The 12,688-nt window shown below is 40.4% G+C and overlaps 1 protein-coding gene across 1 annotated transcript in view; it reads right to left on the reverse strand.

Moving 5' to 3' along the window:
• sdc3 (syndecan 3) overlaps positions 1 to 12,688 on the reverse strand; it is a 64,935-nt gene that overhangs the window by 14,802 nt on the left and 37,445 nt on the right. Inside the window, exon 2 of the mRNA XM_047383698.1 lies at positions 1,416 to 1,509. Coding sequence (XP_047239654.1) covers positions 1,416 to 1,509 — 94 coding nt within the window. The remainder of the gene's footprint in view (positions 1 to 1,415; positions 1,510 to 12,688) is intronic.

Genomic DNA, 12,688 nt, shown 5'->3' on the forward strand with positions numbered 1-12,688 from the left:
TGGGTCACATTTGATAAGAAGAAACCGTCCACAAGCTTCAAAGGCTGATCAGAAAATCAGGCTGAGTTATACAATGTGATTTTTGTTGAGCAGGTAATTCCAAAACACGCAAACAAGCAGTGCTTCCTGAAGACGACATACGCTAACAGAGAATTGCATGTGATTGTCTAATCTGTGTGGACTGTAATCTGATTAGAGCAAAGAAGATCTCTTATTGATGTTAAGAGTGTTTCCTCTTAAACTGTACCCTAACCAAGCTGATGAGCTAAATGATTGTGGAAGAACTTCAAAAACGTCTGTGTATTTAATTGGAAAGTGTACTCTGCATTTGTAATCAGCATAATGAGTCGATACCTTGTAGAACCAGCTTTCGCTGCAGCCACAACTGCAGGTCCTTTGGGGTATGTCTCAATCAGCTTTGAACATCTAAAGAATGACAATTGTTTTCTTTGCAAAACAGTTCAATCTTAGTCTGACGAAAAGGAGAGCATTTCACCAGCAATTTTCAAGTTTTGCCACAGATTCTGTAAATGTGCTTTGATATAAACCATTTTATTATAACTCTGGCTGTAGGTTTAAAGTTTTGGTCCTGGTGGAAAGTGAACCTTCACCCTAGTCCCAAGTCTTTTGCAGCCTTTTCTGAAAAAAAAAAAAACCATATCCACAGCATGATGCTGCCACCACCATGGTGTGTTCAGGGTGATATGGATTGTTAGATAACTGCCGCATGTAGTTTACAAAGTTCAGTTTTGCTCTAATCTCCCCAAAATACGTTTTTCCATGTTTGCTGTGTCCCCTACATTAAAAGGTCTCCAAAGCACCAGGCTGACGGGCGCTACCGGTCCTTCAATCTTTTACCAAGCAGCAGAGGAAGAGTAAATTGATTGACAGTTATGCTCTTAAAGATGAAGTATTTTGCAAACCCAGATCCTCTCCATGACATCGGTATGTTTCTATTTGCATGTTTTACATAAAGACTTAAGCCCAAAATTATTAATACCCCTAGCAGATTCTGGTTTAAAGTAATCTTTTTATTTGGCCAACATGGTTTTTCTGACTAGAACTAATGTTAATGTTTTGGAGCTAGCCAGCAAGAGTCTTGACTTGACCCTGGCAGAGAATCTCTAAAGGGAGCTAAAGATTAGGGTGAAGGCAAAACATAAAACATAAAATCTACATATAATACTCTGAATTTGAATGTGAAAAAGTTCAGGAGGAATAAATACATGTTTATAAGGTGCCTGTCTGTCGGGATGTGGTGAACAGCAGCCTGAGGACAGGGAGCTAAGGTGGAGGGGGGTGGCTGGAGGCTTCAGGGTCAGCAGATTGAAACCAAGCAGCTGTCGGGGTTTGAAAGAGCCAGGGCGTGTGTGCGTAACCCTCACTCGCAACAACACCAACACAGACACACTTACAGCCAGACCCAGAGCCCGAGTAGAGGTCCTCGTCATCGTAAAAGTCATCTCTCGTCGAGCCTTCGGCATCGACGGGCTGAGACCACGTCTGCGCCTGTTGGGGAGACAGAGGGAGGGAGGTGCAAACGACAAAGATTAGTTATTCGTCACAGAGGGCCGAGCTGTTCATCAGTTTATTCGAAAGAGAAACCACTTTGGCAGATTACGTCCACACAGACATGCACACAGCTGTCTGAGAGGAGGTACAGGCTGCATAATGCTGGACAGGGTAACATCTGTCAGTGTGTGGCTCTCTGGAGGAGCATAGTTAATGAGTTGATCTAAAGCTGGGATTCTGGCAGGGAAACATCAAAGCTTTTTCAGGGGGAAAAGGAAAGGAGGGGGGTTTAGTTAGTCTCTGCTTGTAAGTGATGCTCAGACTGCAAAGCACCAAAGGGCAGGACTGCAATCAACTTCTGAGGTTGGCGAATTTTCACAGTACAATAATGGGGGGATGTTTTGTAATTTTTTATTGTGTGTAAAATGTTAGAGAAAGCAAGATTTACATCCACAAATCGCAATATTGAACTGATACCACCAAAACATCTGCACAGTTAACCATTATTATTATTATTATTATTATTAGGGATTTGCTATATTTTTCAGTTAAAAGATAATGTATACATGTAAATGTTTCCAAATTAAATATTCTGAAAATGTGCACTGACCTACGTGTCTAGGGAGTAAATGTCTTTGCTAATGTTGACATACCATTAAAATGTAGAAACCTTCTTACAGGATGATATATATCCATTAATGAAAAAAAAAAAACAATAAAAGCCTTCAGTTTTTATATGGGAACAAAACTGTTTGAATTTGAGAGCTAGATTTATGCTGAAAAAAAGCCATGGATCAATTAACACATTTGTGATTCCTTTTCATACCAACACAACTCCATATTATCCTAACTTGTGCTAATTTCATACCTGTAAATAACCCTTTCCATTCCCATTTACTTAACACTCACACCTATGATTATTACATGTAACCGTTTTGAGAAATAAACATGATAAGTAATCATAAAAATGATTTAATATTACATATATAACTTGACTGTATGGTATATTCCGAATATTTTATATTACACGCTGTTTTTAATGAATATGGTTCTGATCCCTGTTTGGGGCGGTTGACTCTTGGGTCAGAAAAATAACTCTAAGGGACCTCCTGTTTGAAGTTATTGCATACACATATTTTCCCACAGCAAACTATGAGTTGATTGTAGAAAATGTATTTAAATCATCAGCGCAGATATAAAATGTTCCCAAGACGTGAACACTGCCACGCAAAGCTATTTGCCGCCTCACAGATTTCTTTTGTGTGTCACACTAAAATGTTTCAGCTCAAGCAATTTAGTTTCACATAAAGCTAACTTGAACAAACCAAATGCAGTTTTCAAATGATTGTTTTATTTATTAGGGTAAAAAATTATCCAAAACATGTGTGAAAAAGTCACAGGTTTTGTCACCCTTGCTAGCTGTAACTGCTATCAAAAGTTTACAATAACTGGTGAGAAGACTTTTATGACACTGATCCACTCTTCTTTACAGATTAGTTTTAATTCAGCCATAACGGAGGGTTTTCAGGTCAGTTTAGGATCCTACCAAAGTATTTCAATCTGATCCAAGTCCCTACTTTGACTAGGCCACCCTAAAACCTTTAATTTTTTTTTTGCTTGAGGCATTCCATAGTGGACTTTCTGGTGTGCTTAGATTTATTGTTCTGCTGCTTACCCCAAGTGTGCTTGGGATTAAGCTCATGGAGCTGTTGGTTGGCCATTCTCCAGAGTTCTCAGCTAGAGAGCAGAATTATTGATTCCATCAATTATCTCAAGCCGTCCAGGTCCTGAAGCAGCAAAGCAGCCCCGAATCATCACATATAAGAGTTTTGAAAATGGCTTTGTTACCCTGACTGATAGATGTCAGTGGTTTGTTTCTCATTGGTTTCTGAAAAACTCAAAGGTATAATGTGTTGTTTCCTGACATCTTTTAGCCTACTTCGTGTTGTTATACAGGTACTTTTGACATGAATTCTTGATCTTTCCAGTCTGGTAATCAGGCCTGGTTCTGGTTATTGAAATTGAAATCTCAGTTAATTCATAAATTAACAAAGAGGGCAATTATATTTTCACATAAAGCCAGGTCAGTATAAATAAAGTTTGTTTTATTTAGATTGAAAACATCCTTAAAAACAAATTTTCGTATTTACTAAGATTATCTTTGTCCGAAGATTGTTTGATGATCTCAAAAATATGTGTTAAAATGGAAAAACTGAAGAAATCTGTAAGTTCAACACTTTTCACAGGACTGTATGAAACAACGTGAACTGCAAAAGTACAAAATGGCAAAGGGACCAGCACCTAAAAAAAGACCTGAAAAAAAAAAATTACTGTAAGCTCGGTTGCCTAAACAACAAGAAAAAGATCATCTAAAACAAGCAAAAAACATCTAAAAGTGTATTTTGGGCATATTTACATGAAATAATATAAATGATTGTGTCTGAATACAGTTGATAGTTTACTGGGTTGATCTAATAAGGCTAATTTTCAGTGGGTTTAAAAAGGTAATTGTTCAACATATTTATCTGGGCTAAATAAAAAAAATAAAAAAAGGACTGGCTGACCTGAAACATGCAGAAAAAAAGATTTGGGAGGGTGTTTGGAGGGAAAATGGCTTTGCTTGCAGAAAATCCCCTTAAAAACAGGAGCAAGCAGCAAAAGGCAAATTCAAGAGGCATTAGTATGAGACATATTTTCTTGCTAAACAAGTAATCAATGAGTTAATCAACCAATTAATGCCACAAGATGAGAGTCTTCAGGCTTTCTCACAGTTCTGAGCTGCTGGCTGTGAACTGTGAAGGGGTCAGGAATAAAAGTATCTGAAATGCCAAAGAGGGTGCCGGATGAAAAGGTAACAGATCACTGATAAGGTTTTTCACAGATAATCTTGATTATTTAAAGCAACAAATTTTAAGGCGTCCTGTCAAAAACAGAATGAAAAATGTACAATTTTCAGGAGAATTTTTAAGACTCATTGAAATATTCAACTGGGCTGCATGGTGGCGCAGTTGGTAGCACTGTTGCCTTGCAGCAAGAAGGTCCTGGGTTCGATTCCCGGCCGGGGGTCTTTCTGCATGGAGTTTGCATGTTCTCCCCGTGCATGCGTGGGTTCTCACCGGGTACTCCGGCTTCCTCCCACAGTCCAAAGACATGCCAGTTCGGTTAATTGGTCACTCTCAATTGCCCTTAGGTGTATGAATGAGTGTGTGCATGGTTGTATGTGTGTTGCCCTGTGATGGACTGGCGACCTGTCCAGGGTGTACCCCGCCTCTCGCCCATAGACTGCTGGACATAGGCGCCAGCTCCCCCGCGACCCACTGTGGAATAAGCGGTAGAAAATGACTGACTGACTGAAATATTCAACCAGCAGGCTAAAACCAACAGATAATTTTACTTTATAAACTTAAAAAACATGAAATATTTATGCTTTATCAATGGTTAGATCAAGAATTTATTGCTCTTTCTTTAGAAAAAAAAGCTGCTGTACATTAGAAGTTACATTGTGTCTTAACCATTTCACCGAATCCTCTGCTCTCCTACCTGTCCACCTTAATCCAGGTCTGTTTGTCAGAGCCGATGAGGTTGAAGCGTGAGCCCTAGCGGGGGTCAGGCAGGGGGTAATCGAGGATCGCTCAGATAGTTAAATCTCTGAAGTGAATGACCTCGTATTCCCAAACAGTACGAGGTCAACCCCCCCCCCCCTTTTTTTCTAATGACCTTAATCCCGGATCCCTGCGATATTTAACACACCCTTCAGCGCTCAGAGGCTTTTCTCATCACAGAGGGCAACTGATACTGCTATCTCATACGTGCACTTTGTCACAATACATGCTGCAGTGCAGAGAGAGAACCCAAATGACAGCACACATTGCAATCTGTGTCGAGAAAGCTTCAAGATGGTTGTTTTCAGGCTCAGAAAGATTATTATTAGAAGACTTGTATTAGTATACGGTAAGGCGTTTGTTTTTAAACCGTTCTGAACTACAGCTTTCAAGCACTTGAACTCGAGTTTCAAGTGCTTCTGGTCTCTGGTTTCTATACATTTTCTTTAAATACAAAAAAAAAAAGTCTGATTATAATTACAAAAGAGTTAAACTCATGCATCTTCTTATTTGTTATCCCTGTGAAAGTGTTTTTGTAGTGCTGAGTTTGCAGAGAGGAGCTTTATGGAAATGAGGATTGTCCCGGCTTTCAAACTTTCTAAATCAAAACTTTTGAATTAGCTTTAAGGAAAGAAAGTCTCTATTTTTCATCCACACTGTAAAGGACGATAGATTAACAGCAGACCTATTTTTGCTTATCTCAAATGTTTTCAGAATAATGTCAATGAGCTGACTTTCTCATAAGTGAAAACAGTGTGAGCAAATTACCATGTTGGTTTGGTCTGAAATATGCAGGGTAAAATCATAGGAAAATGAAACTACATCCCTTTCTGCTTCCATTGAATTCAAGCCAGGTGCTAATAATGAAATGAAATTCTTAACGCTACACCTGGAAGGAAAGACACCAGCAATTACTTTAAAGAAGCAAGAATTGTTGATGCCCATCAATCTAGTCAAAGTTACAAGACCATTTTAAACAGTCGTAAGTCTAGTAAAAGATTGTTCACAACTAAAAAAAGTTTAAGATGTTCTACATCTTCTCAGGAGTGGACACTGGAAATTCACCTCAAGATCAAACGTAACTTCAAGCATGTTCAAATACCCAAGAGCTCCATCTCAGACTCTGCAGGCCTAAACTAGGATGTTAAATGTTCAAGTTTGTGGCAGGACAATTAGAAAAAGGCTCAAAAGGTATGCTTTGTTTGAAAGTATTGCCAACATAAGAGTCTGGAAGCAGAACTAAAGTTTCCAAAGCTAAATCTAAATGAACTGCTTCTAGAACAACGGCCTTTAGGCAGAAAAATCCAAAATAGGGATGTTTAATCATAATGCACAGAATCATCTTGTTTAACGAAACCCAAACACAGAATATCAGCACACCTGGCACAAAGGTTTGACAAATATGGTTTGACAGTCCCAGGACCTGGGTGCCTTGCAGCTACTGATTTCATGATGACTTTCAAAATCAAATTTGAGACCATCTTATCGAACAGATGCTCTCAGATGACATTGGGTCCTCAACATGCATAACTGAATAAAGAGAGAAGCCAAAATGCTACTAAAGTGTTGTGACAGACGAAATCACCCAGAAAACAGTTACTTGAAGTTATTGCTGGTAAAGGTGTTTCTTTCTACAAGCTGTTGAATTACAGGGTGCACTTAGTTACTCCCAAATTTTGCAAGTCTGCCTACCTGTAAATCAGGTAAGGTCTTCAATGCTATAATGTTTAAGAGAAGGAAAGTATATTGATCACATATGTTTCCAACTTGTAATATACCTGATGTGTTTGTTGGAAACAAGGTCCAGAAAGCTTGTACTCTATAAAAGACCAATGCAACAGACCATCAAAGTCCTACAAATTAAAAGGAACACATCTTATGGTTACCAGACCATTACTTCTTCCCATAACTTTATTATAAAATACAAAGATTGGTGCGTTAGACCCTAACTTGTTTCAATGTCAGACTGACAGCCTCATTCACCAGTGAACGTCCATCGACATTACTTTGATTCATGACCATTCCTCATCTTCTGTCAGTAAAAGAGGTGGCGTGTTTTCCACACACAGTGCAGCTGCATTTTAAACTTGTTTTAATAAGTTTTTGGTTCACAGTAATTAATTATTGTTTATTAGGTAAACAGACCAAGAGTCCCTCATGGTACATCTTTTTTTTGTCCTGTTTGTTTTCTCTGTGGGTTCCAGTTTAAATGCACAAATTAACATCCATCTGGCAAAAAAAAAGAAAGAAAATATTAGACTTGAAGATCCTAAACCATGATCCACAAAACAATGGGTAACATCAAGAAAGCCACGTCTATTTTATATAAGCAGTCTGTAGTGAAAGGAGCTATTCTGTTTGAAGAATGCAGCTGAACAAGCGATCAGCCTTACCACCATTTTCTTTCATGTTTGAGTGCATTATCCGCAGCTTGCCTTGAAATGTTGGCTGATTCACACTTTAAACAAAGAAACATTGTTTGCAGTAGGAATTTCTGCATTGTGGTCATGCTGACATCTACTGTAGGCTTGTTTTTGCACTCTATCTGCTCAAAATCAAGTTAAATGTCTTTTGTTTTTTTATATATTCCCAAAATGTTCAACAGGACAAAAAGCTGTGTGCTTATGGTGCAGAACCAATAATTAACACTGAACTAAAGTCAGTCAGTCATTTTCTACTGCTTCTTCCATAGTGGGTCGCGGGGAAGCTGGTGCCTATCTCCAGCAGTCTATGGGCGGGAGGCGGAGTACACCCTGGAAAGGTTGCCAGTCCATCACAGGACTGAACTAAAGTTTTAGGGTGAAATATGTTGAATTAAAGTGAATTAAATTCATTAAAAAGTGAAGCTTATAAAACCAAAAAATGGCAGTAGCCAATAAACACGGCCTAAATAGACTTTTTACAGAAACTTGCAAAAGTACTTTTACATATTTCACCACATTTGAAACAGAAACCGCAGTATATTATCGGGATTTGATCTGATTGACACAAAGTAGTGCACAACTATAAGGTGGATAGAATATTTTACAAATACAAATCTAAAAAGTGTGGGGTTCATATGGATTTGGCCCACCTGAGTCACAACCTCCCTTTGCTGCAATTACAGCTAAACACGAATGTGTTTTGTTCTAAATTAGAGCCGCATAATATAACAAATGCAACACAGCGCATTCTAAAACAGTTGAAGGGGTATGATCACTTTGGCAAGGCACGATAAATGCTACCTGCTACTGCAATCTGAATATACCCATCCCAAAGCTATCTCAGTAAATATTAAGTGGTACATAGCTTCAGGTCCAAAAGAAAAATAAATCTTAAGTCTCCGTTTTACTGCAGGTATTGAAAAAAAGTATGTAAATCTGAAACTTATCTCCTCAGCAATCTTAAACCCATCCTTAGGCCCCACACAGCTGTTTTCTCCAACCTGGTTGATACTAATTGTACCAACACACACACACACACACACACACACAAAAGCTCCTCCCAGGCTCCAGACACAGGAAACTTGATGCCCTTAAAAGCCAATAAAAGCATAATGGAATCTAGAAACCCGAGCATCTCAGTCCATCACATCGCAGCGTGAGGTTAAGATGAGACGCTATATGTACCTCGTGAAAATGAAATTGACTCTGAGTTGTTTGGAGCGCGGACAGAGTTGGGATATGGGCTTCACGAATCGACAGGCTGAGAGTGAGCCTGCATGTGTGTGCGAAGGTCCGGTGATGTCAAACCATGAAAGTGCAGAAAAATAGTGAAAAGACGTCTCGGTGCGAGGGAGCATGGGACTGGAGTGTGTGTTTGTCGGTGTATGTGTGTGTGTGTGTGTGTGTGTGTGTGTGTGCTGTATTGCAAGGTTTTACAATGAAGGCCGTTGCTATGGGCAACCTTAGCCTTTCACAGAAACTCCCTATCTTACCGTGAGAAGCTACCAGACACATACAAGCGAAGCAGCAGACACTCTCACACATATGAGTATTAACCACACAAGCAAAGGTGTTATGCAACATCAAATGAACAAACTAAAAAGAAAACATCATCATAGAAGCTTTCACCCCCTGCTTTCTGCCTTTTCCTGCCCCCCGGGCCTCCCTTCGCCTCCTCCTTGGATCCGCCGACTCTGTGCCAACGTAGCCCTGTCCTCGCCCCATTTTCCTTTCATCTTAAACTCTGTTTCTTATCTCAAGGGTAGCCCACTAAATTCAGCGTGACTCCGAAAAAACACACACAGTTAAATAAACACACCCTGCCCATAAAGTGGCTCTGCAGCTCAATCCCAGGGGCCCCATTTATGCTCAAGTCCCCTCTAGGACTCACTATAGCTACAGAGCTAGAGTTTGCAGTATCTATGTTTATTTCAACATTGAATGGTAAAATATAACCACAGTCTGTGCCTGGACATGTTAAATTTATGCGTCAGTATGTGTGAACTCATGGAATGGTGGGCAGGAGTGCGTCACTGTATGTAATTACACCGTGTGTGTGTGTCTGTATGTTTGTGTGTGTGTCTGCATGGGTATAATCACAGGTTTTGTTTGTTGTGTATTTACAATCAGATTTTTCAGGGCCTCCAGCTCTGCTTTTTTCCCTCTTTCTGGGGCTACAACCCCTGCCAAATTCAGCCTGCGCCCTCAAAGCTAACTAACCGCAACGAGCTCCCCATAACCTAGGGCCAAAATCGTCCCAACTTGCCCTCGATTTTCACTCTGCTGCCGCATTTTGTTCCCCGCTGGTTATAAAAGGAAACTGTAAGATGACAACCATATTCAGCTGGATCTGCAGGAGTAAATGCAATCCTGCTTCTTGGCGCTGTATGAGGCAGCGCCACTGTAAGACATGTGGTGCCAGCTGGAGTCAGTTTAAAACAATCTGGAGATCTTGGAATTTCTAATTATGTATATAATTCCTGTGAAGAGAGAAGGCAAAAACAGAAAATGGAGAAATAGGGTTGGTTTTGAGTGCAAGAGAAGAAGCTACAGGGGTTGGACAATGAAACTGAAACACCTGGTTTTAGACCACAATAATTTATTAGTATGGTGTAGGGCCTCCTTTTGCAGCCAATACAGCATCAATTCGTCTTGGGAATGATATATAAAAGTCCTGCACAGTGGTCAGAGGGATTTTAAGCCATTCTTCTTGCAGGATAGTGGCCAGGTCACTACGTGATACTGGTGGAGGAAAACGTTTCCTGACTCGCTCCTCCAAAACACCCCAAAGTGGCTCAATAATATTTAGATCTGGTGATTGTGCAGGCCATGGGAGATGTTCAACTTCACTTTCATGTTCATCAAACCAATCTTTCACCAGTCTTGCTGTGTGTATTGGTGCATTGTCATCCTGATACACAGCACCGCCTTCAGGATACAATGTTTGAACCATTGGATGAACATGGTCCTCAAGAATGGTTCGGTAGTCCTTGGCAGTGACGTGCCCATCTAGCACAAGTATTGGACCAAGGGAATGCCATGATATGGCAGCCCAAACCATCACTGATCCACCCCCATGCTTCACTCTGGGCATGCAACAGTCTCTGGGTGGTACGCTTCTTTGGGGCTTCTCCACACCGTAACTCTCCCAGATGTGGGGAAAACAGTAAAGGTGGACTCATCAGAAAACAATACATGTTTCACATTGTCCACAGCCCAAGATTTGCGCTCCTTGCACCATTGAAACCGACATTTGGCATTGGCATGAGTGACCAAAGGTTTGGCTATAGCAGCCCGGCCGTGTATATTGACCCTGTGGAGCTCCCGACGGACAGTTCTGGTGGAAACAGGAGAGTTGAGGTGCATATTTAATTCTGCCGTGATTTGGGCAGCCGTGGTTTTGTTTTTTGGATACAATCCGGGTTAGCACCCAAACATCCCTTTTAGACAGCTTCCTCTTGCGTCCACAGTTAATCCTGTTGGATGTGGTTCGTCCTTCTTGGTGGTATGCTGACATTACCCTGGATACCGTGGCTCTTGATACATCACAAAGACTTGCTGTCTTGGTCACAGATGCGCCAGCAAGACGTGCACCAACAATTTGTCCTCTTTTGAACTCTGGTATGTCACCCATAATGTTGTGTGCATTTCAATATTTTGAGCAAAACTGTGCTCTTACCCTGCTAATTGAACCTTCACACTCTGCTCTTACTGGTGCAATGTGCAATCAATGAAGACTGGCTACCAGGCTGGTCTAATTTAGCCATGAAACCTCCCACATTAAATGACAGGTGTTTCAGTTTCACTGTCCAACCCCTGTATATGTACAGCGTATCCACTCAGTATTTTGTCAGGGCTCCTTTTGAATGCATTATGGCATCAATGCAGTGTGGTATGGAGGTGATCAGCCTGTGGCTGTGCTAAGAAAGCTCCGGTTTCTTTAATAATAGCGTGTAGTTTGTCTGTATTGTTGACTGGTGTTTCTCATCTTCCTCCTGTCAATAATCCATACATTCTCCAAGAGGTTAAGGTCAGGAAAGTTTCCTGTCCTGACAAGCGACACAATTGTCATAAAGGTCTCCCCATTCTTGATCTCCAAAAGAAAAGCAAAATTGACTTTCACCTGAATAGGACTTTGGAGCACTGAGTAACAGTACAATTGTAACACCTGTTTTATAGCTGCAGTTTCAGTGCACAATAACTGTTGAAAGAGGGTGTGTTCTGTTGTTTACGTCGGTCGTTAACAGCCCAATTTTTGTAAGAATCTGAGTGCAGTGCAAATGGTACTCGCCAAACAGGAAAAGCAGCAAAGTTCAATTCAATTCAGTTTTATTTATATGGCGCCAATTCACAACAGTAGAAAGTAGAGTTTATACATGGTTGAATATAAACGCAGAGGGAAAATTTATTTCAAAATGTTACACTCGTACACTTTTCAAAACGCCTAAAAGTAACACTTGGAACATCAACCTTTATAGCTAGAGTAGTCTATTAGGAGTACACATATAGATTTGTTCTGATTCAAATTGCTGCAGACAGGCTGATTTGAACTTCAGGCACATCCCCTGCTTAAAATAGGAACTGCAGTGGATAAAGACGGTCTTCTCCTCTGAATTTTCTTAGGACACCCAGTAGATGAATGTATACCTGCAGCTTAAGATGTCTCTGATATTGTCTCTGCTTCAGGAATGGCTTAAAACAAGAAATGTAACAGTTGTAGCCCATGCACTGGATACATCTATCTGTAGAGTAGCTCCCCGGCCCACACCTTGTAATTCTCCCTCTCTTGCATGGGCTATACTTCACGATCCTGTCAAAGCTGCAGTTATTCCTTTGGCTTGTGCACGTTTTGCTACCACACCTTTTCCTTCCACTCAACGTTTCATTAATATGCTTGGATACAACACTGTATGAACAGCCAGCGTATTTCACAAGGACCTTTTGGGGCTTTCTGTCCAAGAGGGTGTTAGTGACGGTCACTCGACAGGCTGTGAATGATTGTCCATGATTGTGTAGACCATAACATAATGTTTCAGTATCAAAAAGTAATTAATTTTCGAGGATATCCTAATTTGAGATTCTCGTGTTTGTCCTCAGAAGAATGTTGCAACATTTGCAATGACTCAGATGGAAACAGGATCCGAAGTTGAC

Source organism: Girardinichthys multiradiatus, chromosome 13 (assembly GCF_021462225.1).
Source record: "Girardinichthys multiradiatus isolate DD_20200921_A chromosome 13, DD_fGirMul_XY1, whole genome shotgun sequence".
NCBI classification, from domain to species: Eukaryota; Metazoa; Chordata; class Actinopteri; order Cyprinodontiformes; family Goodeidae; genus Girardinichthys; species Girardinichthys multiradiatus.